Here is a 25,591-nt window from a genome sequence, read left to right as displayed (position 1 = left end):
AGCTGTGGGTACCAGACTTACATGACCCTCCACAGCTCCCAGGGAGTCTACGTTCTCCACACACAGCCAAGGGTCTTTTGGATTGTTTGTATGTTTGAGACAGGTCTAATTAAGTAGCCCAGGCTAGTCCTGAACTCATGGTGCTGCTCCTGCCTCAGCCTCCCAAATGCCACTGTGCCTGGCTTGTTTCATTGCATTTCACTGAGGCTGACAATCCGTGGCATTGACAGACAAGGGCACTAAAGCCGGCAGAGGCAAAAGGTCGCACCAGGTTCACCCTCCTGCCCTGTGCAATCAGGGCTGGGACCCGCCTGCAGGGTGTGTGCCCCACCCACACTTACTGTGCTCCAGGACCTTACTAGGTACTACTTCATTTCATATAAAACCTCAAGTCAGGCTTTGTGTCCCCTACACTAAGGTAAGAAAGCCAAGGCTGACATGAAAGACAGCGGCTGGGAAGGCTTTCCATGCAGATCTGGCTGGGCCATAACAGCCAGGCTTCCATTTAAAGGGCAGTCTAGATTTTAATCCCAGCACTTGGAAGGCAGAGGCAGGCAGGTTTTTGTGAGTTTGAAGCCAGTCTGGTCTAAGTAGTGAGTTCCAGAATAGCCAGGACTACACAGAGAGACTCTGAATCCAAAAGAGGAAAGATAAAGACGTGATTACCATTAACTCAGGAGATCTGAGGAAGAGTCATTCTTCACAATGTGTGTGGCCCTCACCCTGCAGGAGCAGGCTTTAAGAGAATGTCTGGAAGAGGGGGCCCCACCTCCACCCCCCACCTCCACCGCCTCCACACTTGAGCTGCGTCCTGGCGAGTACAGCCTGGCCTGCAGAACTGGGTACCCGTAACTGTGTGAGCCAAGTTCTCTCTCTTTCTCTCTCTCTCTCTCTCTCTCTCTCTCTCTGACACACACACACACACAGAACAAAATAAAACAATAAAACACAATGTCTCTCTGGGACCCTGACAAGGGGGTAGCAATGTGGGGCCGGACTAGAACCGTGCAACCCTGGAGCTGCGCACTCCACTGCAGCCCATGGCATGCTCCTTGTGCCCGACAATAGTATTATTATGAAAAACAACAGCAAGATCACCACTGAGACGGCATGAGGTCACTCCTCAAACATCTGAACTCAGTGTGAACCCTGGCCCTGGCACCCCACTGAGTGCCAGTCTCCCCATCTTTGAGTGGGAGCTCAGCAAACACATGCTATTGACTTATCCTCATGTTCTCCCGGGTGGTAGGTGTTCCTACACATCCTGGGCTGCATGCATGCTGTTGTCCAGCAGTGGCCCATGGGCCAGCTTGGCTCCTTATGGTGCGCCCAGAACCCACCATAGCCCTCACATCAGGCAAGGCCTAAGAGAACCTGAGGCTCAGGTCCTTCTATTTTTTGTTGTTGGTTTGGTTTTTTATTTTTTTTTTTAAGGATTTATTTATTACAGTGTTCTGCCTGCATGTATGCCTTGATGTCAGAAGAGGGCACTATATCTCATTTCAGATGGTTGTGAGAGCCACCATGTGATTGCTGGGAATTGAGCTCAGGACCTCTGGAAGAGCAGCCAGTGCTCTTAACCGCTGAGCCATCTCTCCAGCCCCCTGTTGGTTTGGTTTTGAGACAGGGCTTCTCTGTGTAGCCCTGGCTGTCCTGGGACTCACACTGTAGACCAGGCTGGCCTCGAACTCTTGTCTGCCTGTCTCTTGTGGGGATTAAAGGCATGTGCCACCACACCCAGCTAACTGGGCAGTTTCTTGATTGCTGTCCCATTTGCCTGGACTTTGGGCTCCTTTGGGCTGGTGTTCTGCCCTGTCCACCACTGCCTGGCTCCTTTGGCAAGCTGCCTGGCCTGCTCTGGCATGCTGCCTGGCCCTAAACACTCACCAAGTGCTGCCAAGGAAAGGAAGCGCAGGCAAGCAAAGAGCTGCTTTATCTACCTGCTCCTCTTGTGGGCTGCCATCAAGTAGGAGAGGTGGGTGTGAGCACCAGCTTCCGGAGCCAGTCCCCCTGCCAATAGGGCCCTGGCCATGGACTTCCTTGTTGCTGTGTGCTGATGTGAAGCCTGTACTGCCTGCCTCACGGGGATGGGATGGTGACGGGGCTGGGTCACCTGAGTGTGAGTGAGCACAGGCAGGGGCTGGAGCCATGCAGTCTTCCCACTGTTTCAGTGTTCCTTCAGGGTCCCCAAACAGTCTCTGAGGCAGAAGCCACAGACTCATGGGGACTAGGCAGGGGCCTGGCAGGAGCTGGGAGATGTAGTAGGCGGGGAGGAGGCTGACAATAAAGGCTGAGGCAGCAGTGAGGGCCACAGCCTATAGTGGCCACCTGGGTCCCTGCTCTACTGTGGGTGGTCTCTATGCCCTCCAGACAGGATGTCAGTATGCAGACCAGGCTGGCCTGAGCTCACAGAGTCCTGTCTGCTTCTGCTTCCTATGTGCCAGAATTAGAGGCGTGCCCCACCATGCATGGTCAATTTATCAACCTTAACCCCGGGATGAGAATAAAACAAGAGCTTTTTAAGTTATGAAAGTCACACACGGTTGCTGAGAAAGGCACGCGGGGCAGGCTGTGTCTTATAATGGACGCTCCGCACCCCATCCAGGATTTGAATCAGCTCCTCTAGCTCTCTGGTTTGCACTGTCTAGAATCTTCTATTATATGAAAGGTTTTTGTGCTTTTTGTTGAAACAGGCTAGCCTGGAACTTGTAACTTTCCCGCTCCAGCTTCCAAGTGCTAGGGTGACAGGCGTGAGCCACCATGCCTGGTTCTTATCCTTAAAAACAATTATTCCCAGCCCAGGCGGTGGTGGCACAGGTTTAATCCCAGCACTCTGGAGGCAGAGGCAGGTGGATCTCTGAGTTTGAGGCCAGTCTGGTCTACAGAGACAGTTCCACGATAGCCAGGGCTATGTAGGAGGCCTGGTCTCAAAAAATTCAAAACAGAAAACTATTATTTATTACTAGTGTATGCGATCTGTGTGTTGGGGATGCGTGTGCCGTGGTGCACATGTGGAAGGGAGGGGTCAAACCCAGGGCTAGGGGCTTATGCAGCAAGAGCCCTCACCCACTGATCGTCTCATTGGTCTCTACCTCATCCTTTAAAGTCATTTACATTGTGTGCGCACGCACGCATGTGGCAGTCAGAGGAGTTGGTTCTCTCCTCCACCCGTGCAGCTTCCAGGGAGTTGGACTCAGGCCGGCAGGCTGGGTCGAGCACCTTCGTCCGCTCATTGAACCATTTCACTGGCTCCTACGTCACCCTTGCTTGTTTTTTATTTTTCAGGACAGGGTTTCTCTGTGTAGCCCTGCCTGTCCTGGAACTCCCTCTGTAGACCAGGCTGGCCTCGAACTCACAGAGCTCTGCCTGCCTCTGCCTCCCCAGTGCTGGGATTAAAGGCGTGTGCCACTACTGCCTGGCTTACTTCATTCTTTTTAAGGACTGCAGTGTTCATGAGCTGTGCTGTGCTAAGTAGATGGCTGGGTCACCTCTGTGCTCATGGACACATTCCCAGAGCAGAACTACAGGGCTACAGGGACACAGATCTGCACCGTCCCGTAGCCACTGGCACCTGGGCTCCTCCTCAGGCCAACAGCCCTTCCACTAAGCTGACAGACGGGGACATTTGAGTCACTGTCTGGGAAGCAGTGTTTTCTGACCGCTCACATCTGCTTCGATAGCTCTGACTTGTCCGCTAGGGCTCGTTTTCTACGCCAGGGTTTGAGAGCTGCAATCAGTCCAGTTGCCCAGCTGCCTCTACTGCATCCATTTGTTAAAACACAGGATCAGACATGGCACCCGTGAGTCCCACGGCCCTGCTGCTCCAGATGTTCCCAACACCTGTCCGTCCTCACCTGACTCCGCTCCAGCCACTGCACTTTGGCTGTCACGTGAACATTACAACCCTACTAATGGCTCAAGGTGGGAAATCACTTGTGTGAGGTGTGTGTGAAATCCCAGGACAAGGCAGCACTTCCTGCCCAGACCCAGATATGGGGACAAAGTTGCTAGGGCAGGCAGCCAGGCCAGAACTCGTGCCCTTCTCCTCCCTATTCAAACACCTTGTCCTCAGCAAGTTCCTGACACCAGGCACGCTGTCCCTAGTGTGCTTCCTTCCCTCTGCCCCCCGCGGGGGTCTCTGTCTCATGTCGCCCTGGTTGGCCTGGACTCACTATGCAGACCCAGCTGGACTTGAACTCACAGAGATCCTCCTATCTCTTCCTCCTGAGTGCTGGGATTAACAGCAAGCGACAGCACACCTGCCCCCTCTGGGCCTTTCTTGAGTTGAAAGCAGCCTGTGACAGCACTGAGTAAAATCTGACTCCCGGAAGTCATCCCTCTCTCCCGAGAACTTGGGTCTGTAGGCTCCTCATCGCCATTCCCTCTGAGACACAAGGACACAGGCTGCCCTGGACCCCCACATCACATCACAGCTACTGGGGGTCACTCTGAGGGTGTCTGTGGATCAGCAGGACTGACGGTGCCTTCCCCGCCACCCACTCTGAGCTCTAAAGAGGAAACCTTCGCTCTGTATGTTTCTGGTGACACGGCTCAAGGATTTGATCCCTTCCTGGTTGCAGACCCAGGAAGAGCCTGGCCCGTCCCACAGCTCTGTGTCACTCCAGTGCCACTGTCACTTGTGGACACCAGAGCCCATTCCACTGGAGTGGCCTGTGCAGCTGAAACCAGCAGCAAGCCATGTCTTATAGAGCCCACCCTCCTGACTAAGAAGCTCTGAGGGCAGGACCTGGGATCATCAAGATGGATGCATTGGCCCAACACACCCAGGGAGAGGCTGTGCGGGGACAGCGAAGGGGCCTCAGCAAGCAGGGAAAGCCAGGGCGGTGTTGTGTGGATGAGACAGATGTCAGGGCTGTGCTGGCCACCAGAGAACACTGTCACCACTGCCACCAACGGAGTGTCAATGAAATGACCCAGCAAGTGGAAAGAGTCGGTGAAACCTGATGCACGCACACAGGTGGCCCCAGTCAGTCACTCCTCCAAACCACTTGGCGTGTACACTCAGCCATGGAGGGGACTTAGCAGCAGGTCTCCCGGGTCAAGTGGGCTATGACAGCTGCAGGCATGCCTCATGTTCCGGGTACAGTCAGGACTAGGGCCGCAGCTCAGGGCTAGAGGGCCTGCTGCTGGAGAAGGTGTGTGTGTGGGGGGAGACACTGATGGGTAGCAGTGACAAGGTGACAACGTGTCCTACACGCACCCTCCAGTCCCACCGAAGCTCACACTTGGCCTACCATCCCGTCTGTTTCCAGAAGGGCTGGTGAGAAGCGCGACCCAGGACGCTGGCATTAATCACTTCACTGCACGTCTCGGTACCCCACCCCAGGTTGCCCACGAAAGCCTGGACTTCTACCCAGCCCGCCCAGCCCCTCAGGCCCTCAGCCTCTCCGCACCTGTGCAGCTGCCGGAAGGAAGAACGTGCCCTGGTCCCCCGTTGAGCTCTGAGGCTCCTTCAGTCGTGGCCACTTCCTCTTTCTCCTCTTCCCGGGCCTCAGGGGCCTCCTCCTGTGGCTGCTCCATGACTGACCCCCACTCGGCGTGGCGCCTGCAGGCCGGGTCATAGCTCTGGCACCATCTGGGTCTGAGCGCAGATGGACCGCCTGGGCAGGGAAGAAAGAAGAGGTCAGGGGAGAGGCAGTGACCACAGGAGGTAACGTAGTAGATGCAGGCACACTACAGGGCCACTGTCACATTGCAATGCTGCTCCAGGGCCCGCCTCAGTCCCTGAAGAGCTTTCAGATGCACTGAACTGGCTTCGCAGCCAAAGATGACCCAACTCCTCACCTTCTGCCTGTCATGTGCTGGAGTACAGGTGTGAACCACCACCTCCAGAGGTCTCTCTTCTCACACTGCCAAGTCCCCTGCCCTCCTGCCAGTGCTCATCTGGCTCTTGGGCAGGTTGGCAGGATTGAGAGCAGTTACGGTGCCACCCTGTGTGCCACCTTTACTGGCTTCCCTGCTCTAAAAGCCTCCCTAAATTGTCTGGGCAGCAGCAGAACGATCCCAACTATCCAGTGCCCCCTGGAGGCCCCTACACACCACAGCCCCCTGGAGGCCCCTACACACCACAGCCCCCTGGAGGCCCTTACACACCACAGCCCCCTGGAGGCCCCTACACACCACAGCCCCCTGGAGGCCCTTACACACCACAGCCCCCTGGAGGCCCCTACACATCACAGCCCCCTGGAGGTCCCTACACATCACAGCCCCCTGGAGGCCCCTATACACCGCAGCCCCCTGGAGTTTCCTACACATCACAGCTCCCACACCCATCCCCACCCAGCACTGTGGCTAAGAATGCAGCTGTCCAGGGCCACTGTTCTGAGGGGCGTCCTGTCCTGCCTGAGGCCACTGTGGGAAACAGTTTAAACTTCTGTATGTGGGTACTATTTATTTGTTGTTTTGTGAAATAGGTCTCTTTATGTAGCCCTGGCTGTCCTGGAATAGTCCCTTTGTAGACTAGGCTGGCTTGGAACTTAAGAAGATCCGCCTGCCTCTGCCCCCTAAGCATGGGATTAAAGGCGTGTGCCCTCCCGAGTGCCCAGCAAAGCACCCCCATGCCCCGTATTCCTCCCTCCTCACACTCCATCCAGTCACTCTGAGGCCTCCCCTGCCTGGACTGCACAGCAGCCTCTCAGAGGCTGTCCTCTGGGCCACTGCATATGCAGCCTGCAAGTCTAGGTGACAGGGGACTGACTTAGTGACAACCACAGGAAGAGTGTAAGCATCTCATCACAGGACACACAGACAGACAGACAGACAGACAGACACACACACACACACACACACACGAGGAAAAGAAGTTTCCGTCAGCTGTGAGAACAATTGAGAAGGCACTAACATAGAAGCTGGCTCCACATCTGCAGGAAGACAATGCACCAGAGATAACAGTTAAAGCAGGGTATGTGAACTAGGGCGGGGATGCAGCTCGGCGGGAGAGAGAGTGCTTGCGGAGTGCACACAAGCCTCTGGGTTTGATCCTCAGCATCCTTTAACCAGCTCTGCAGGTGCACATCTGTAATCCCAGCCCTCAGGAGGAGAAGGCAGAAGGGTCAGAAGTTCAGGGCTATCCCCAGCTACCCAGAGAGTTTGAGGCCAGCCTGGGCTACAGGAAACCCTACCAAAACAACAGAACCCTCATAAAGTACAAGAAATGATGGCATCTCACAGTGAATAAGATGCAGGCCTGACAATAAACCCATAAAAGCTTTATGGGTGACAAGATTACAGGTAAAAGATTAACAAATTTAATCATATAAAAGTATAAAAGTTCTACATAGGTAGAGGGAACTTAAGGTAAAACAAACTAAAGGAAAACCCTGGCTTTGTAGGTCAGTTGCCTCTTGAGCACTCAGGAAGCCCTGGTTTGGTCTCCAGCCCTGCAGAGACCAGCTTGTGGTCTGAAGTGGAGGACCGAGGACCAAAAGCTCCAAGGGTACCCTTTTACTAAATAGTGACTTTGAGGCCAACCTAGGCAACATGAGACACTGCCTTAAAACCAAACCTAATGAATCGATCAGACAATAGTGAAAAATACTTTCAACTTTTATCCAAGTGCTAAATTCCCTAAATTAGCTCAGAAATTCCTAAAGACTAGCAATCCAAGCCAGGTATTGTGGCTACGCCTCTAACTACAACACAGGAGGCCAGCCTTGTCTACACAGAGTTCTGAGGGAGCCAGGGCTACATATTAATAGTGTGCACCACCATGAGGGATGCGGATTCGCGGTGGAGACTGCGCGAGTGTGTGTGAAGGGCTGGGCTTAATCCTGGGTGCTGAGAAGCGACAAAAACAGCCCCCAAACAAGAAGGTACCCCGCAGACACCTGGTGATCATGTGATCAGGTGAGCCAGCACCGTCTGTGGAGGGCGTCTGGACCCATCTATTACTAATCCCACTGGGCGAGAATAGACCATTACCATAATTTCTTGAGCCAAATATGAAGCAAGCTTTATTAAATATTTATTGGTGAGGTCCATGTGTACTGTCCATGTCCGTATCCAGCTTAGCCCTCACACATATGAGGATAAGGGCACATACTTTACCCAGGAGCTCCGCTTGAAGACTGTCTATGGCTATACCCCCATAAGTGGAGTGATGGAGTGTTAGTCCAGCTATCCTCCCGTGGTCTGACTGGGGTGGGGGCATCTTAGGAGGGCTCCGACAGCCACAGACAAGATGGCTATGAACTGGTATGGAAGCACCCACTGGTAAGCAATTTGTGGGTCAGAGCCGGCCAGGATGGGATAAGGAGAAGAGAGAGCCAGTCCAAACAACCATCCATCCTGGCCTTCCACTCTGGCCACCATGATGTGAGCTGTGCCTCCCCACCACGAAGAAATGAGCCCTTTGAAACTGTGAGTCAAAATAAGGAATCCCCCATTTAACGTGTTCTCTTGACTATCTTGGTCAGAAAGACAGACAGACAGCTAATACCACAGCTATCGTTTCTATAAGTAGAATGAGGATAAAATAAAGAGGCAAAACTGACAATAACGTGAAGAAGGAACACACAGTCTCCGACTCTCGAGTCTCTAGTTTCCAGAAGTCCGCTAGAGATAATCATAAAATTCAAATGACGACCGGGATACAACCAACAGAGTGATAAACTCCAAACCAGGACCCCATGGCCGGGGAGACTCATGAAGCCCTAGCTTGGGGGGTGGGAGATGGCTCAGCAACCAAAGGCACTCGCTGCCAAGTCTGCTAACTGGATCCCTGGGGAAGGAGGAGAGAAATGACTTCTGCAGACTTCTGACTTCCGCTGGTGAGCAGTGATATGTGTGTAATACACACACACACAAGTGTGATAATAATCTCCAGCTGACTGAGAAAGACAAGGAAGGCATCGTGGGGATAACTAAAAGCGATGAGGAGTCCTGGACAGAACCTGGATAGAAGGAAGACACAGCTTGATGGTGCCATTTCAGCTTAGATGTCTGTCCATCTGAGGTCTTACGTGCGGGAGCTGGGGGAGGGGTGCGCGAACATGGCACTTCTGCGGAGCTTTTCTCTAGCGGGACACTGACTTCAAATGCTTTGATTGTTTTAAAGCTTTTAAAACAAGTTGGCTGTACGGTGCCTAGAGACTGGATGTTCCAGGTCAGCCTGGGGGCTGGAGACGGTTCAGAGGCCGAGAGCTCTGCCATTCTTAGAGAGGACCCAGGCTTAGCTCTCAGCATTCACGTGGCAGCTCACAGCTGTCTGTAACTCCAGTTCCAGGGGCTCCGGCACCTTCTGGCCTCCATGGGCAATGCACACATGTGCACAGACACGTGCGCAGGCAAAATAGCCACATACATAAAACAAAAACTTAAAATGTGATTTTCCTGAAAACTGGGGCAAATGGGCAACTGGGCACCCATGGCGCAGCCCTGGCGCTGATTCCCAGAGCTGAGTGTGTTTCTGGCTCTATCTCCACCACTCTACTTGACTGTCCCTGGCACTTCACCCGCTCAACTGCTCTGCAGGGAGAAGCTTGTTTGGTGTAAACAACTCTTTTTTTTTAAAAAATATTTATTTATTTATTAAATATACAGTATTCTTTCTGCGTGTATGCCTGCAGGCCAGAAGAGGGTACCAGATCTCATTACAGATGGTTGTGAGCCACCATGTGGTTGCTGGGAATTGAACTCAGGACCTTTGGAAGAGCAGGCAATGCTCTTAACCTCTGAGCCATCTCTCAGCCCCGGTGTAAACAACTCTTAAGACCAATGCTTGATCCCTCCCCCCAATTCTTTTTGTTGTTGTTGTTGGTGTTTTTTGAGACAGGGTTTCTCTGTGCAATAGCCCTGGCTGTCCTAGAACTAGCTCTGTAGACCAAGCTGGCCTCAAACTCACAGAGATCCACCTGACTCTGCCTCCCAAGTACTGGGATTAAAGGCGTGCGCCACCACCATAATATTAATATTTATTATGTATACAATGTTCTGTCTGCGTGTATGCCTGAAGGCCAGAAGAGGGCACCAGACCTCACTACAGATGGTTGTGAGCCACCATGTGGTTGCTGGGAATTGAACTCAGGACCTTTGGAAGAGCAGGCAATGCTCTTCACCGCTGAGCCATCTCTCCAGCCCCTCAAGTCTTAAACTTAGAAAATGACAGGAGCCCGGACATGCTCAGAAGTGCTGACTCCTCCCCGCACATGGTTTGTTATGGAACAGCCAGGTGTTGCTATCGCTGTCTTCTGAGTCCCCTCGTTTTTTCTGCTAGGCTGAGCCTTCTCAAGGCCAGCAGTGTGTCCAGAAGAACATCCCTGCTCGCTGCAGTTATACTGGACATGATCCCAGCCACGACACAAGCAGTGACCCTGCAAGAGTCTCTGAATACAAGAAACTTCCACAGCCTTGCACATCCCTGCTTCGTGTCTGGCTCAGAGCAGCCTGGAGAGACATGCTGGGAGGAATGACCTGCTAGCAGAGAGAGGCATGCTGGGAGGAATGACCTGCTAGCAGACAGCAAGCACCGGAGACCCCTCCCGCTGCAGATCAATGTGTGGGACCGACAGGCCAGGGTGGGGCGAGGGGAAGACCCCATCAGATCTACGGCTCCTGTGCAGAACACAGTGGGGTGGCTGGGACCATGGGTGGGTGGGATGAGACTGGGAAAAGAGACCTGGCTTGGAGTGCTGTTGCTTGGGTATGGTGATGGGGTACAGGGGGGACAGTGGGAGGATCTGGGGTTCCCTTGGCAGGGGACGCTGCAGCGCCACCTTCTCACATAACGGACAGAGCATTTCTTTGTAGGTCCTGGGGGCCTGAGACAGGGTTCCTGCTAAGAACTGCTCCTGAAGTCCTTCTGCACCCAGAAACTGGGGGAGTGACACACAGGCAGTCACTCAATCCTCGTGAGCCCCACAGCAATCCCCGATGTCCCCTGGACAGAGGAAGAAGTGGCAAGAAGACTCAGTTCCAGAGTCCTGAGAGTGTCTCCCAGAGGACCCACCAGGGGACAAGATGGACAAGGTCTGAGCTTGAGAGCCAATGAGACAGCCCTGTGCAAGTCACATCGCCTGAACCAGCCCTGAACTGCAGCTCATCCTACATCCCGCTGTTAGGAGGTCAGGATCAGAAACACCAGTCCACATTAACGCTTCTCCCTGGCCAGAGCTGTCTCTTCAGTGCAGGCTGAGGTTAGGGAGCAGCTGCCTGGTAGTTCTGAAACCCACACGCATTCCTTGGGCTTCATTCACGTATAGCTCTAACCACCATGCTGCAGGCCTCTCCTGTATTCTGCCAGGAGCCATCCACTTCAGACAGCCCTGCCTACGCCCCCTGCAGTGCGGTCTGCCGGCCACACTCTGATACCTGCCTTCAGTTGGCTTTTCAGGGATTGCTGCCACCTGACCAGCCACAAACCTGCTCTCTACTTCCCTTCTGCAGTCCTGCCCTGAGGGTGCTCACAGCGGCAGTCACCCCTCAGCTCCCAGCACTGAGTTAGGGCCACGCCCCTCGATCAGGAGCCTTGTCTACAGAAGGGGCTTCAGCCGCCAAGGAGGGGCTGGCAGAGGGAGGTTTGCAGGAGGCCACAGGCTCTCTGAGGAGAGGGCAGGGCTTCCTTTCAGGACAGCCCACTGCCAGTAAGGTCAACTAAGGAGACCCAGGTGGTCTTCCTAGAGGCTCAGCTTCCCTGATGCTCAAGAAGGCTGTGTGCTTGGTCTCCGGGGGTGGTGGTGGTGACCAGCATGCCAGGGGCTGCCATGGCCTCCTCCACAAGCCCCAACTTTGGCGCCCGCTCACTGCCTCCTCCTCTGTGGTTCCAGTGCCCACACTCCATGCCTACTGACCCTAACCTTACTGCCACAACTGCCCCAAGAACCGGGTGCTACTGCCCCATTTAACAGGAAACAGAGCGCATAGGCACACACTGAGAAGTGGGGAGAGAGAGAAGGGAGGGAGGGAGGAATTAGGTCAGGGTCACAGAATGGCTAGGGGAACACGGGTGGAATCTGGGCAGGGTAGCTCAAGCATTAGTCATGGAGCCACCGTCCATGTGCTGCTGGGCCAAGAATGCGCCAGAAGCAGCATCTCCCTGGCCCAGGGGCAGGGTCTGAGCAATTGAATCTCCCCTCAGTCTGAGTCAGGAGCCCTCACTCCCCTGCCTCCTGTGAGGCTGCAAGCTCTCTCAGCTGATTCGGCCAGAAGAGCCTGCCACAGCCCTCCTGGCTGCTCCAGTCATAAAACCACCAAGTCACAGGTGATGGTGGCTACCGGCTCTGGTCCCTGCATCTCTCTAGCCCATCTTCCCGATCTGTCCTGTGTCCCCTGTTCCACCATCACCTCAGGCCACAGAGGCTGAGGCTGGCACCGAAGGGGTGGCTCTCCCTGGAGGAGCACTGGCTCTCTCCGGCTCTCACTGGCTGTCCCTCCAGACCAGCCCGCAGCTCCTTCCAGGAAGTCTTCCTGGGTTACACACCCATCCCGCTCACCTCAATTCTGACTCCAGTCTGCCAGGTCTCCTGCCTACTCTGCCTCATCACGTCCTCACACCCCAAGAGTGCCCTCTGATCTGCTGAGGTGGGTTCCCAGGGCCTGGCACAGAGCCCCTTAGTGAGATTCAACAGGTACTTGGTGAATGAATAAGCACACCGACACCTTGGCCTCCAACACTCGCCACGGGATCAGTTTCCTTATGTCCCTGCATTCATATCTGAGGCCTCTTAGAAGTTAATTCTGGGTCAGGACCCCCCCCCCCCATGAAGCAGGGGGTGACTGAGGTAGGCGGCAGTGCAGGGCCACCTACTGGGACTGTGGCTGCTGCTGACTCTCGGCAGAGCGAGGCTTCTGATTTAAAAGTGTGCAGGCCCTGGGACCCCAGGACCTCCGCAGGTGTCCCCTCCAACCTCCTGGTCGCCACAGGAGACCTGCAGGGCGCTCCCTGCTCTGCCCCAGAATACCTGGAAGAGATGCAAAGAGAAAACAGAAGGGAAGCGCCCTGGAGAGGAGAACAGCACTGTGGTTCTTTGCTGAGGGATGGCCTGAGCCTTCCACTTCCTACCCTCTGCCATTGTTCCCGCTTCCACCTCCCCCTTCCCACGGCAACGGGGATGAGGGTTGGTAGTGTCATTGAGGCAGAGGTTGTCCCATGCCTCTGATAAGGACCAGCAGAGAGGGAGCCCAGAAGAGAAAAGACCCTGGATGACTGTCTCAAGCTTTCCCATCAATCAGTAATCTGTGTGCTGACCCAGTGACCCAGTTTTCTGGGCCAGCAACTCCGAAGAACTCACTGCTCCCCATTTGCTAATTCAGGTCACCCCATCTCCCCAGGGCACCAAAGGCCAGGGTGGATTCACCCTAGTGGGTACCTGAGGTCAATCCCTAAAAAATGCTAGGGAGCGCAGGAAGCAGACAGGACAGTGGGCAGGGACTGACCCTCCTTCTTCCCTGGGTACCTGAGGAACAATAGATGAAAGTGAAAGGCTCTGGCAACCAGAGGGGGCAGATGGAAGGGAGCTCACGCCTGAGCTGGGAAACAGGAAGTGAGGGGCTGAGGGTGGGCTGTCCCATCCCGTGCCCCCCTCCCCACTTGCTAGCAGCAGGGAGTGGTCCGCCTGGCTCTCAGCAGCCCCTTGACTCTAGGACCACAGGGGTAATGCAATGCCCACTCCCACCTGTAACATGATGGTGAAGGTTCCAAAATGTGAGTTCCATGAGAACTTGAGCCCAGAAACACAACAAGCTTGGTGTAGTGCAGACTTGTAATTCCCGCTGAGGCTGAGGCAGGCGGATCTCTGTGAGTTCAAGGCCAGCTTGGTTTACAGAATGAGTTTCAAGACAGTCAAAGTTATACAGAGGAGCCCTGGTGCTTGCTGGTCAGCACAGCCTAGACTGCTTGTAAGATGCAGGTCAGTGAGAGACCCTGACTCAGATGCCAAGGTGGATGGCATCCGAGGGACCACAACCTGTGGCCTCCACACGCAAATAGACACATACATGTGTATCTGTGAACTAGATAAACTAGAGACACAACCTACTCACAGTGCTGATATAGCTACTATGTACTATGTAGCCCTGGCTGGCCTGGAACTCACTATGTAGACAAGACTGGTCTCGAACTCACAGAGATCCATTTGCCTCTGCCTCCTAACTGCTAGGGCTAAAAGATATGTGCCACCACACTTGCCTTATTTTCATAATTATATTCTTGTGTTAAGTTTCTTTTGAGGAGCATGGAGTCTTTTATGCCGCGGGAAGAGGGAAGACATCTTGAAAGCTGCTGGGAAACATCGCTGGGCTACCCGGAAGACCTTCCCCGGGCTTGGGAAGATTTGGGATTCTTCAAAAGATGGTTCTAAGCAAAAAACTTCAGTGTCCAGGGGGCTTCTGACCAAGCAGCTCTGCTGCCAGGCAGGAGACTCTCCAGAGCCCTTCTCACCAGGGCCTTGGAGCTACGTCTACTAAGACCCTTCCTCTGGGTCCCTCTGCCTTCCTCTTGGTCCCTGCCAACGGCGGCCACCTGCTGTCAGCCATTTGTTCGGCAAACACCGGATGAGTGCCTGAGTCAGGAGCTGACACAAACACTGAGCTGTGACTAATGGCCAGGGCTCTCGGAGAAGCTGATGCCTAGCACTGTGGGCCATCTCGGAGCACACTGGTCCTGGGCAGGAGGTGGGAGATTGGTTTTCATCAGGCCTCTGATGGAAACACAGGGCACACAGGGCTCCAGAGTAACAGGAACAGATGCAAAGAGAAGAGGACAGGAACCTGGGACACAGGAGGGTCAGGAGGCTGCAGCTGGGATGGCTCAAGGGTTGGGAAGGTAGAGGGTTGGGAGGGCCTGGGAAAAGCAGGGAACCCAGGAGGGCTCTGAAGGAGCAGGGCAGCATTTTAAACCTCCCCCAAAGGTGAAGGACACCAGACAAGGAGACAACAGGAGGAAGAACCACAGAGTCTGCCGTGGTCTGGGAAGCAGCTGCCTGCCTGTTCCTAGAAAGACCCAGGCTGAGTTATTCAAGGGTAGCTGACACATGGGCCTGTGCTTCTGATGCCGACTCTGAGACCCACGGAACAAGGTAACCATTCAGTGATCTCCCTGTGCTCCGCTCTGCTGAGCATGTATGTGCAGCACACGCACGTCTGTAACATGACGGCCACACGCCTGACCGCTCCGTGTGAAACAAGGACTCCAGAGCTAAGCAGTCCTGCCGCGGGCGCGATGGTCACCGGGCACTGTCTACTAAGGACCAACAGTCCTGCCACGGGCTCGAAGGTCACCAGGCGTCGTCTAGACACCATCATTTTTCCTTCTAAGCCACCAAGACCAGGGAAGCCTTTGATGTTCCAGATTGGCCTTCGCCGCCATCTCGTCTAACCAGCCCACCGAGCTGGGCAGCAGGACTCAATGCTGAGCGCTGACAACCCCCAATATTTCATTTTATCACTATGACCTCTCTGGGGAAATCCTGCCTCTGTCAGGGGTAGAAGACAAGAACCCAGCCAAGGGAGAGAAGGAAAATGCCTCGCGGACACAGTGAGGAGGCAGGGCAGGTTAGCAGGACTGACTGGCTGACCCACTTTGGGGAGAGAGAAGCCACAAGAAACTGCCATTGTGTGGCCACCTACATCTCTCCAGGGGAACAATGGCTGCCAAATTTGAGCTGTGCGTGGAAATATTAACCCGTAATGGATGTTTCAGTTCCCCGTGCAAGAAAACACACAGGTGCCGGCTCCATATATACAATGCTAAGAAATCAGCAAAAGAGTCAGTACAATACATCAAATAATCAGAGCATGTGCAGAAAAATGCAATATTATCCATCCACAAAAACATGCTTGATTTTTTTTTGTTTGTTTCTGTTTTGTTTTTAGAGACAGGGTTTCTCTGTAGCTTTGGAGCCTGTCTTAGAACTAGCTCTTGTAGACCAGGCTGGCCTCGAACTCACAGAGATCCACCTGCTCTGCCTCCCGAGTGCTGATTAAAGGTGTGCACCACCACCATCCAGCCAGCTTTCTCGATATTCTTAAACAAAGACATTCATCAGAATATAAACTACACAAAGCACTGGAAGCCCAGAAAAATGGCCAGAGGATGGAGGTAAGTTCCCACACCCATGGGCAGGGCTAGGTAACTTTTTCATATCGCTGTACTTCTTAATTCTTTCTGAGGGGGACAATATTGTTCCTACGTAGCGTGTGACACAGGCTGGGCCCTCTTCACGTCCTCCTCACTCAGCTCCTGAAGCCACCACTGTTGCAACAGCGCGAGGCTCCTCGCTGGCCCAGATCCTCCTGCCCAGGGCCTTATCTCTCTCACCTGAGGTCCAGTTCGGTGAGCCACCCTCAAGGGCTTGCACTCTTCCCTGCTTAGATCTCAGCAGAGTTCTCAACCTTCTGGAATCTGTCCACTCAGACAGTCCACCTGTCCAGTCAACACTCGTCTCTTCCCTAAAGAATGGAAGTCTTGGGGCCGGAGCGCAGGCTCAGCGGTTAGGAGCGCTGGCTGCTCTTGCAGAGGACCTGGGTTCAAATCCCTGCACCCACACGGCAGCTCACAACTGCAGTCCCTGTCCTTTTTTCTGACCTCTGTGGGTCACACGCATTTGGTGCACAGACGTACACATCAAATCCCTCCCTTGTAGAATGAGAAGTAACTGCCCAATAAAGAGTGCTGAATAAAGCAGCCCCGCTGATCTGATGCCTCTTCTGGCCTCTTAGACCACACAGGTACTCACACACAGACACCACAAGATAAGAGAGAGAAAGAACATGGTTCTCTGTCCAGGTTGAAGCAGCGCTACATTCATTCTCCCTGGCCTGTTTTCCAGCCCACTGGACCCTTCTCCCTAGACTAGTGCTCCTCAACCTTCCTAATGCTGTACGCTTTAATACAGTTCCTCAAGCTGTGGTGACCCCAACTATAACCACTATAACTGTAATTTAGCTACTGTTATGAATCGTAATGTAAATATCGGATATATGACCCAAAGGGGTCGCGGCCCACCGTTTGAGAACCACTGCTCTAAATCCTGTGGATGCGTGACTGCTGGAATAACAAAAATCTGGTGCTCTCTGCATACGGGGAGTCACAGGGTCCAGAAGCTGAGGATGCTGCGGCTCCTGCCTCTTTGGGTCATCTGAGCAGAACTCCAAGCACTACTCCACAGGGGACAGTACTATTCCTGTCAGGACCAGAGAGGGCGGGCAGGTGGCGGCCAACCCCCAGGTGCCCCAAAGCTTTGAGTTCCCAGGGAAGAAGATAAAGCCAGCGCCTGCAGTGTGCAGTGAGGGAGGAAGCCATGCAGGTGCTGGGTCTGGCTGGAGGCCTCAGAGAAGGTTCAAGGTCAATGAGAACTCGGCCATCTGGGATAATCCTGGGAGTAAAACATTCTCATTTAAAAAGAGTTCAGAGAGGGAGCTGGAGAGGCGGCTCAGCGGTTAAGAGCATTGCTTGCTTTTCCAGAGGTCCTGAGTTCAATTCCCAGCAACCACATGGTGGCTCACGACCATCTGTAATGAGGTCTGGTGCCCTCTTCAGGCCTGCAGACATACACACAGACAGAACATTGTATACATAATAAATAAATTTAAAAAAAATAAAAAGAGTTCAGAGAAGAAAATAAAGCCCTGGATGAACAGATGCCTTTTAATGAAGACCCACTGAGGGTGGTCCAGGTATGCAGGAGACCATGGTGGTAAGAGAGGGCTAACTTTCTACAGCTTGGCACAGAGCCCACCCACCCTCTGCCAAAACCACGGCCAAGCCGCCCCAGATGACCACGCTGGTGATCACAGGAAGCCAGTGTTTTGGACTAGGATCTTCCGTCCAACAGATCAGACTAGTCACCAAGAGGGAGCCATTTGTGCTAAGGTGCCACCCCACCAAACCACCCCAGGCTGCTATCTGGCCTTTCCTGGAATCAGGAGTGAGACAGAAGTCCAGTTTCCCAAATGACCCAGCTCCATTGGCCTCAGAAGATGGTTCTGGTTTTGCTTATTTAATTATTATTATTTGCATTACTGGAATTTGAATCTAGGGATTTGTACCTGCTAAGTAACACTCACTCAACCACCCACTCTGCTTTAATCTTTACAGTAAAGCCCACCTGAAGTGACCCAATGAGAAACTTTTCTGAGAAACCTGAGGACCTCAGGTTCCTTTACACTCAGAATGAGGCCAAGCAGGACCCCGCCAGCTGCTCCAGCCCCGACTGGTTTTTCTTCTACTGTTTTCTCCATGTAGTCCATCCAGGCTGGTCCCCAAAACACAGAGATTTACCTGCCTTTGCCTCTTGACTGCTGCGATTTAAGCTGTGCGCCACCATGCCCAGCTGAGCCCTTTTCTAGGAAAGAGCCGGCCTCTGGTTAGCCAGGTGAACATTCTATAGCCACGGTTAGAGTGTCCCAGATTCCAGACTCACGAAGCCAAGTGAAGATCTCTAACCGGTGAGTCTGTCTTTTGAAAGGGAGCATCGACTTCCACCTCCCACTCACAAATGAAAGGACAGAAGCCCTGGAGAGAGACTGTTGGTCAGACAGGGATGAAGAACCAATCTACCGTGAAGACAGGAGCTGGCAGCCACACCATGGCCGCCCCTCAGTCCTACCCTACTACTAAGACTACTAAAATACTCTGTATCCTAACCGAATGGACTATCCGCCTTTCTTGGCCCTGTCTTGTGTGGGGCCTGATCACATAATGGAATTGTATTCAGTCATTATGCATGTAACCAGAAAGTATTACATGGTGCAAACCAGGCCCAGACAGACAAACTCTGTATGTTCTCCCTCAACGCAGAATCTCAGGATCTGACTTTATGTTTTTTTTGTTGTTGTTGCTGTTGTTGTTTTCGAGATGCAGTTTCTCCCTGGCTGTCCTGGACCTCTCTCTGTAGACCCGCCTGCCTCTGCCTCTTGAGTGCTGAATTAAAGGCGTGTGCCGTCGCCAGTACCCACCGCGGACCTGGTTTTTACGCACGTGCATTTCTCTGGCAGTAAGAGTAAACTGAAGGGGCCCACGGGGGAGGGGAGGGACAGAACACAGGAGATACGGAAGCCGAAAGGGGAGGACTGTGGGGAAACTGGGATATGGAGGTGATCAAAACTAGTGTGCATGCGTACTGGCTTTGTGGGAGCCTAGGCAGTTTGGATGCTCACCTTACTAGACCTGGATGGAGGTGGATGGTCCTTGGACTTCCCACAGGGCAGGGAACCCTGATTGCTCTTCGAGCTGATGAGGGAGGGGGACTTGATCGGGGGGAGGGGGAGGGAAATGGGAGGCGGTGGCAGGGAGGAGGCAGAAATCTTTAATAAATAAATTTAAAAAAAATTAGTGTGCATGAATATGATACAAAGAAACCGGTTGCTCCGTGTACTGATGAAAAAATAAAAGTAAAAACATTTCTAAATGTGAATTTAAAAATAGGATTAAGAAAAAAATTGACTTATCTTAAAAAGCTTTCAGTACAAGTAGGCATGCCTGCTGCTCCTCCAGAGGGCCTGAGCTGGCCCCACACCCACCCGTGACGTCCTCTTCTGCCTCAAGGGCACTGTACACACTCACAAACAAGTTCCCAGTAAGGGAGACAAGACCTATATGTGGAAGCATGTCCCGTGGTGGCCCACGAGGAGCCTGGGGTGAGCGCCATCACTGCTGGCTGGAGCAGGAAGTCAGCCCCTCCACCAGCCCTGTGCCTGCATGATGGAAGGCAGCCTTCCAGAACCTGCTCCAGAGACTGTGTCCACGCCTACGACCTGCAGGCAGAGCCCCACGGTTGTTCTGAGCCCTCAGCCTTCCAGAACCTGCTCCAGAGACTGTGTCCATGCCTACGACCTGCAGGCAGAGCCCCACGGTTGTTCTGAGCCCTCAGCCTGCTCTCTGTTGTAGAATACGACTTAACTATGGAGAGAGGTGCGGCTTTTGTTTGGGCTGCATTTGGCTAACTAGGTAAAGATTTGTTACTATTTCACCTTGCCTGCCTAAGGTACCTATTGATCTAATAAAAAGCTGAACAGCCAATAGCTAGGCAGGAGAGGGATAGGTGGGAATGGCAGGCAGAGAGAATAAATAGGAGGAGGAATGTGGGCTCAAGAAAGAATGAGAGAAGAGAGAATGGGGGCGGGGGATGCCCAGAGCCCCAGCTAGACGCAGAAGCAGGAAAAGTAGGACATACAGAAAAAAAGAAAGGGAAAAAGCCCGAGACAAACACAGATGAGGTTAATATAAGGTATGAGCTAGTGGGGCAAACCAAGCACTCACTAACGAGTAATAAATCTCTGTCATGATTTGGGGGCTGGTGGTCCAAGACAGCTGGCTATAGTTCTCTACGTTGAGTCCCGAGGGTCTCTAAGCCTGCGCTCCACACAAACTGTCCCTCTCTCCACCCCTGTGAGTCTGAGCGTCGCACTTCAACCTTCCTCCAAGTCCAGAAGATACTATGGTAGTTTCGTCAATTTGGCATTGTGTAGGCCCTCTGGGAAAGCCAGCAAGCAGTAGGCACGCGCGCATTCACCTTCTCTCTGCTCTTGACTGTGGACCACCCGTTTCAAGTTCCTGCCTTCAATTTCCCCAAAATGATGGCCTGTGTTCTGGAACGGCAGCCTGAAACAAGCCCTGTTCCCACAAGGCGCGTTTCCCTGGGAGTATTCTGTTCAGGCAGCAGAAAGGGAACTAGGGCCAGTGTCACTAAGCCTGAGCGGCACTTCACATCCCATCCCCCTCTAGAGAGGGGCGAAGTCACGGGACAGAGAAAGCACTGGTGGCAGGCAGGCTCTGTAATAGGCTCACCCCAGCTCTATCTTCCAAACTCTGCACCCCTGGGCACCGTCTAGCCTGTGACTCAGGCTGCCCATCTGAAGGCCAGGACTAACATCCACCTAGCTTAGAATAGGCGAAAGACGTGAAAGTCATCTAGCAATTCTAAAGATGCATTTCTGTCATTTTTAATTATGTGCATTGTGTGGGTATGTGCCCACGTGTGCAGGTGCCCGCAGAGGGCAAAAAAGGCATCAGATTCCCAGGAGCTAGAGTAACAAGGTCGTGACTGACTGACGTGGTGTGCACTGGGGTCCTCTGCAAGTAGGATAACAAGTGATCTTAATGGAGCCTTTTCTCCATTCCTACTTTTTCTTTTTTCTAGACAGGGTTTAGTGCAGCCCTGGCTGTTCTGGAACTTGCTCTGTAGACTAGGCTGGCCTTGGGCTCACAGAGATCCCCCTGCCTCGGCCTCCCGGGTGCTGGGATTAAAGGTGTGCGCCACCACTGTCCATTCTTCTTTTAAGTTTTTGGAAGTCCCATGTCAGCTGGGCATGGTGCCACGCACCTTCAATCCTAGCACTTGGGAGGCTGTGGCAGATAGGTCAATGTGAGTTTGGAGCCAGCCTGGTCTACATAGAGTTCCAGGTCAGCCAGAATTACATGGTGAGAGCCTATCTCAAAAAACCAAAAAGGAAGGAAGGAAGGAAGGAAGGAAGGAAGGAAGGAAGGAAGGAAGGAAGGAAGGAAGGAAGGAAGGAAGGAAAACTCTTCTAGTCTCATGTAGCTCAGCCTGGCTTTGAATTCACCAAGGACAATACTGAACTGATCCTCTGGTCTCTACCTCCCAATCTTTGGCATTATGACATGCTGACATCACAGGGCATGCTGACATCATAGAGGCATGCTGACATCACAGGGGATGCTGACATCATAGAGGCATGCTGACATCACAGGCCATGCTGACATCATAGAGGCATGCTGACATCATAGAGGCATGCTGGCATTATAGAGGCATGCTGACATCACAGGGCATGCTGACATCATAGAGGCATGCTGACATCACAGGCCATGCTGACATCATAGAGGCATGCTGACATCATAGAGGCATGCTGGCATTATAGAGGCATGCTGACATCACAGGGCATGCTGACATCATAGAGGCATGCTGACATCACAGGGGATGCTGACATCATAGAGGCGTGCTGACATCATAGAGGATGCCGATATGGGGTGAGGAAGTAAAGCTCGAAGCTCTGCCTACAAGAAGGCTCAATGAGAAAGGCACAGTGCTTGCTTCCAAGCCTGTTGACCTGAACTCAATCCTGTGGATCGACACAGAGGAAGGAGAGAAGAGACTCGTTCCTACAAGCTTTCCTCTGACCTCCTCACATGGGCACAGGCACACACAGAGACCCTGAATAAACAAACACACAAATGTAATCCCTTTAAAGAAAGGCCAGGCATGGCTAAGCTCCCAGGAAATATCTTAAGAAGCTGCAGGACACATCAGTCCCTATTTGTCTGCTGTCCTGGAGCTTTCTGGTCCCAGATAAGGGCTGCCTAACAGAGTCCTGGAAAGCAGGAAGTCCTCAAGGACTTCCTGGTCCCCGAGGGAAGGGAAAAAGAACTAAGAGAGAGGACACTGAAGCAGATGGACTCTCGGTGACCCAGAGAAGCATCCTAGAAACCCAGTCATGTCCCTTCCAGATTCTTCCCCATTTGATGGGAGCCCCCAGAGCTCCCCATGGCAGCCCTTAAGCCAGGGAAAATCTGTGTTCTCACTGGGGGGAGGGGGTGCTGCCGAGCCAGGAGGAGAGGTCTGTGGGATGTGACAAAGAAATGCCAAAGCCAAGCCACAGGGAGGACACTAACACAAGACATTAGAGAGCGCAGGTCTCACACACCACACTTTCGGTCACGGCTCCTTCCACCCCACCATAACAAGGACACCAGGGAGTGCACTCTGTCCACCCGATGTTACTCACACTGGTGGCACAGACAACCTGTGTCTGCTGCTTCCCTCAGGAGTGCTGAAACACAGGGGCAAGGGGACCATGAGCCAGAGAAAGCAGTCCCAGAGCGTTCCCCAGCCCACAGTACAAGCTGCTCATTGCCAGGACTATGGCCTTAGCCTCCAGTTCAAGAGCAAGGGTAGGCAGTGCAGGAGAGGCAGCTGGGATGCCTGGAGAGATGGCTCTCGGTGCTATGGCAACAGGCAACAGGACAAGGTGGCTGAGACAAGAAAGGCCACATCCTGACTCCGCACTGGCACTCTGGAGAAGAATTCCAAGGAGTGTCAGGAGCAGGGTCCTCTCTACTCACCAAGAGCTCAGGAGCAACGTCCTTGGGGGCTGCTGCTAACTGGAAAGAGAAGGTCTGTGGGTAGCCAAAGCAAAGGCCAGGGGGCCAGTCCTGGGCCACTCAGCACTCAATGGTCCCAGCTCTCTTTCCTGGTCACCTCCTCCAGAATCTCCACCCAAATCCTGGGGCTACTAGCAAGTGATATCTCCCCACCCACCACAATCTGGTTGGCGAGGGCTAGTGCACCTTCCCCCACTAACACTTCCTGCTTCTCTCTCCCCCAGGAGTCTAGACCCAGGCAGGGCCTTTCCTTTATCTACCTGGGATTCCCAGGCCAGGAACCCCAGGCACTGACCCTGCCATGGGTCACAGCATGGCCCTTGCGGCACGCATGTCCCTGCAGAGTAGGTGGCTGTTGGAAAGGTGCCTGCAGGACACCTTGGACACAGCCTTCCTTCTGAGAATGGCTGGGAGTGTCCAACAGCCCACCAGCTAGCCCGAGGGAGGGTCTGTTTCGTAGGTGAGAGCTAGCCAGGTGCGCAGGCCACCAGGAAGACCCAAGCTCTTCTACCTCACAAGTGTGGTGTTCTGTGAGCCCAGTGCCGACATGACCCTAGCACTGACCTCAGAGGAAGAAACGGCACAAGGACATGGCAAGACTGTCCCCAGACACAAATAGGTTCGGCTCACTAGCGGAGCAGAGCGGGGAGCTGCTCCCCCTCTCCCAGCCTCAGGTCCAGGGAGGAAGTACTGTCAGAGGAAGAGGCAGCTGGGAGGCCCGGTCCCAAACCCAGGTACACCACGTCTGAAGGTCCACCTGACCACACAGCGTGCTCTGAACTGCAGTCACTAATGGCACAGGAGTGGTAGTTGCTTCCCAGAAGACTGCGGTGGCTCACAAGTGCAGGTGACGTCCTGCCACCACGCCTGGCGTGGCCACTGCACTGGCTCTAGTCAGATTTTATTTAGCATTTCCACCCTAGAGCCCTGGCTAGCCTGGAACCCATGATCCTCCTTCCTCAGCCATGAGATGGCAGGCGGCAGGAGTGAGATCCTTTAAGGCAGGGCTGCTCACTGGCTGGAGGCTGCCAAGTAGGCCAGGCTGCCCAACACGATCCAACGACCCATCTCCCTCCACCTTCCAGTAGTGGCATCACGGTATGCACTGGCCTTTTAATGTGGGTTCTGGAGATCGAATTAGGACTTCACACTGCATCACAGAAAGACAATTTAAGACGAGTGTGGTATCACGTGCCTATAATCCCATCAGCAGCAGCCCCTTCTTTAAAATCCATAAAGCGTTGAGAAGGATACAGAGTCATTTATGATTTGAGGGATTCTGTAAGTGCTGGAAATCTGGAGTCAGCCTTGGCCTCCTCCAGCCATGGCCGTGCTCCCAGGCAGCCTCCTTCCAGCCAGGGTCCTCAGGTAAGGCAGCACTTCCTGGGTCAGGAAGTATGAGCGTGACTGAAGAGGACCACACAGCAGGCAGGAGCTGCTGGAGAAGTACACTTGCAAGTTGGGAAAGGCCAAGGTAGGGCAGGTAAGGCGTGAGTGCGTGTGCGTGTGCGTGTGTGTGTGTGTGTAAAGATGGCTCAGTGGGTAAGAGCAAGGACTCCTCTTGCAGAGGACTTGGGTTTGATTCCCAGAACTTGCATGGCGGCTCACAAGAGTCCAAGGCAATCTGACACCCTCTTCTGGCCTCTGTGGGCATGTACATGATGCAGGTACATATACACATAAGGTAAATTTTAATGAGAGAAAGTGGGGAAAAGACAGAAAGACCACCAGGGGTCTGAAATGTCGGCAGGAGGTGAGAACCTGACTCTAACCACAAGTAGGCACTCCCTCCACCTAGGCCACTTCAGCCCCCATATAGTCTGATTTATGCCTCCTCATCCTTCAAACAGTGGCTCAAACGTCACTTCCTTAGATAAGCCTCCTGCTGCTCGGCCAGGGCTCTTCCCACACCTGTTTGCTAAGGCAGCTGATACTCGGCTGCCTGGGGCTGAGCTCAGGCACACCTGCATTCACCTTAGTGGTGCGGTCAAGATATGGACCCCTTCCAGAGCCCTGGCGAGTTCCTGAGCCGTCCCCATCCCACCCCCAATCCCAGTGCCCCAGGAAAAGATGACTGCTCTCCTGAGCAGCCACCATCAGCAAGCTTTGCCTGCTGATGCAGGTCACGCGTGGCCCTTGGAGGACAGGTGCTGGGTACTCTTGCTTCCCAGTAGCCCCCAAAGGGTTGGGCACAGAGCACGCAAGCCAGCATTTGCTGGCTAACGTCCAGTTCAAGTCGGTGGCAGAGGGGACTGAGAGCCAAAGCATGGACGCCGCCTGTGCGGCCTTCCTGCCCCAAATACCTGACCTTATTTGGCTCATTTGAAGCCTAGTACAGGCTAGACAGCTTGGTTGCTAAACTGCTTGCTGCATAACCCTGGGACCTGAGTTCAATACCCAGAGGCCACAGAAAAGAGCTGGGTGTGGCAGATGCACTCATAAACCCAGCCAGCAATGGGGACACAGAGACAGACAGGTCCCTGGGGCTCACTGGCCAGTCAGCTTAGCCTACTTGGC

General features: G+C 53.5%; 1 protein-coding gene across 1 annotated transcript in view; it reads right to left on the bottom strand.

The window, feature by feature from the left end:
• Positions 1–25,591, bottom strand: part of Ppard (peroxisome proliferator activated receptor delta) — a 70,663-nt gene that overhangs the window by 7,353 nt on the left and 37,719 nt on the right. The window contains exon 3 of the mRNA XM_075979697.1: positions 5,415–5,621. Within this exon, the coding sequence (XP_075835812.1) occupies positions 5,415–5,541 (127 nt within the window). The 5' untranslated portion in view covers positions 5,542–5,621. The remainder of the gene's footprint in view (positions 1–5,414; positions 5,622–25,591) is intronic.

Source organism: Microtus pennsylvanicus, chromosome 7, assembly GCF_037038515.1.
Source record: "Microtus pennsylvanicus isolate mMicPen1 chromosome 7, mMicPen1.hap1, whole genome shotgun sequence".
NCBI lineage: Eukaryota > Metazoa > Chordata > Mammalia > Rodentia > Cricetidae > Microtus > Microtus pennsylvanicus.
This window is presented reverse-complemented; position numbering and strand designations above follow the sequence as displayed.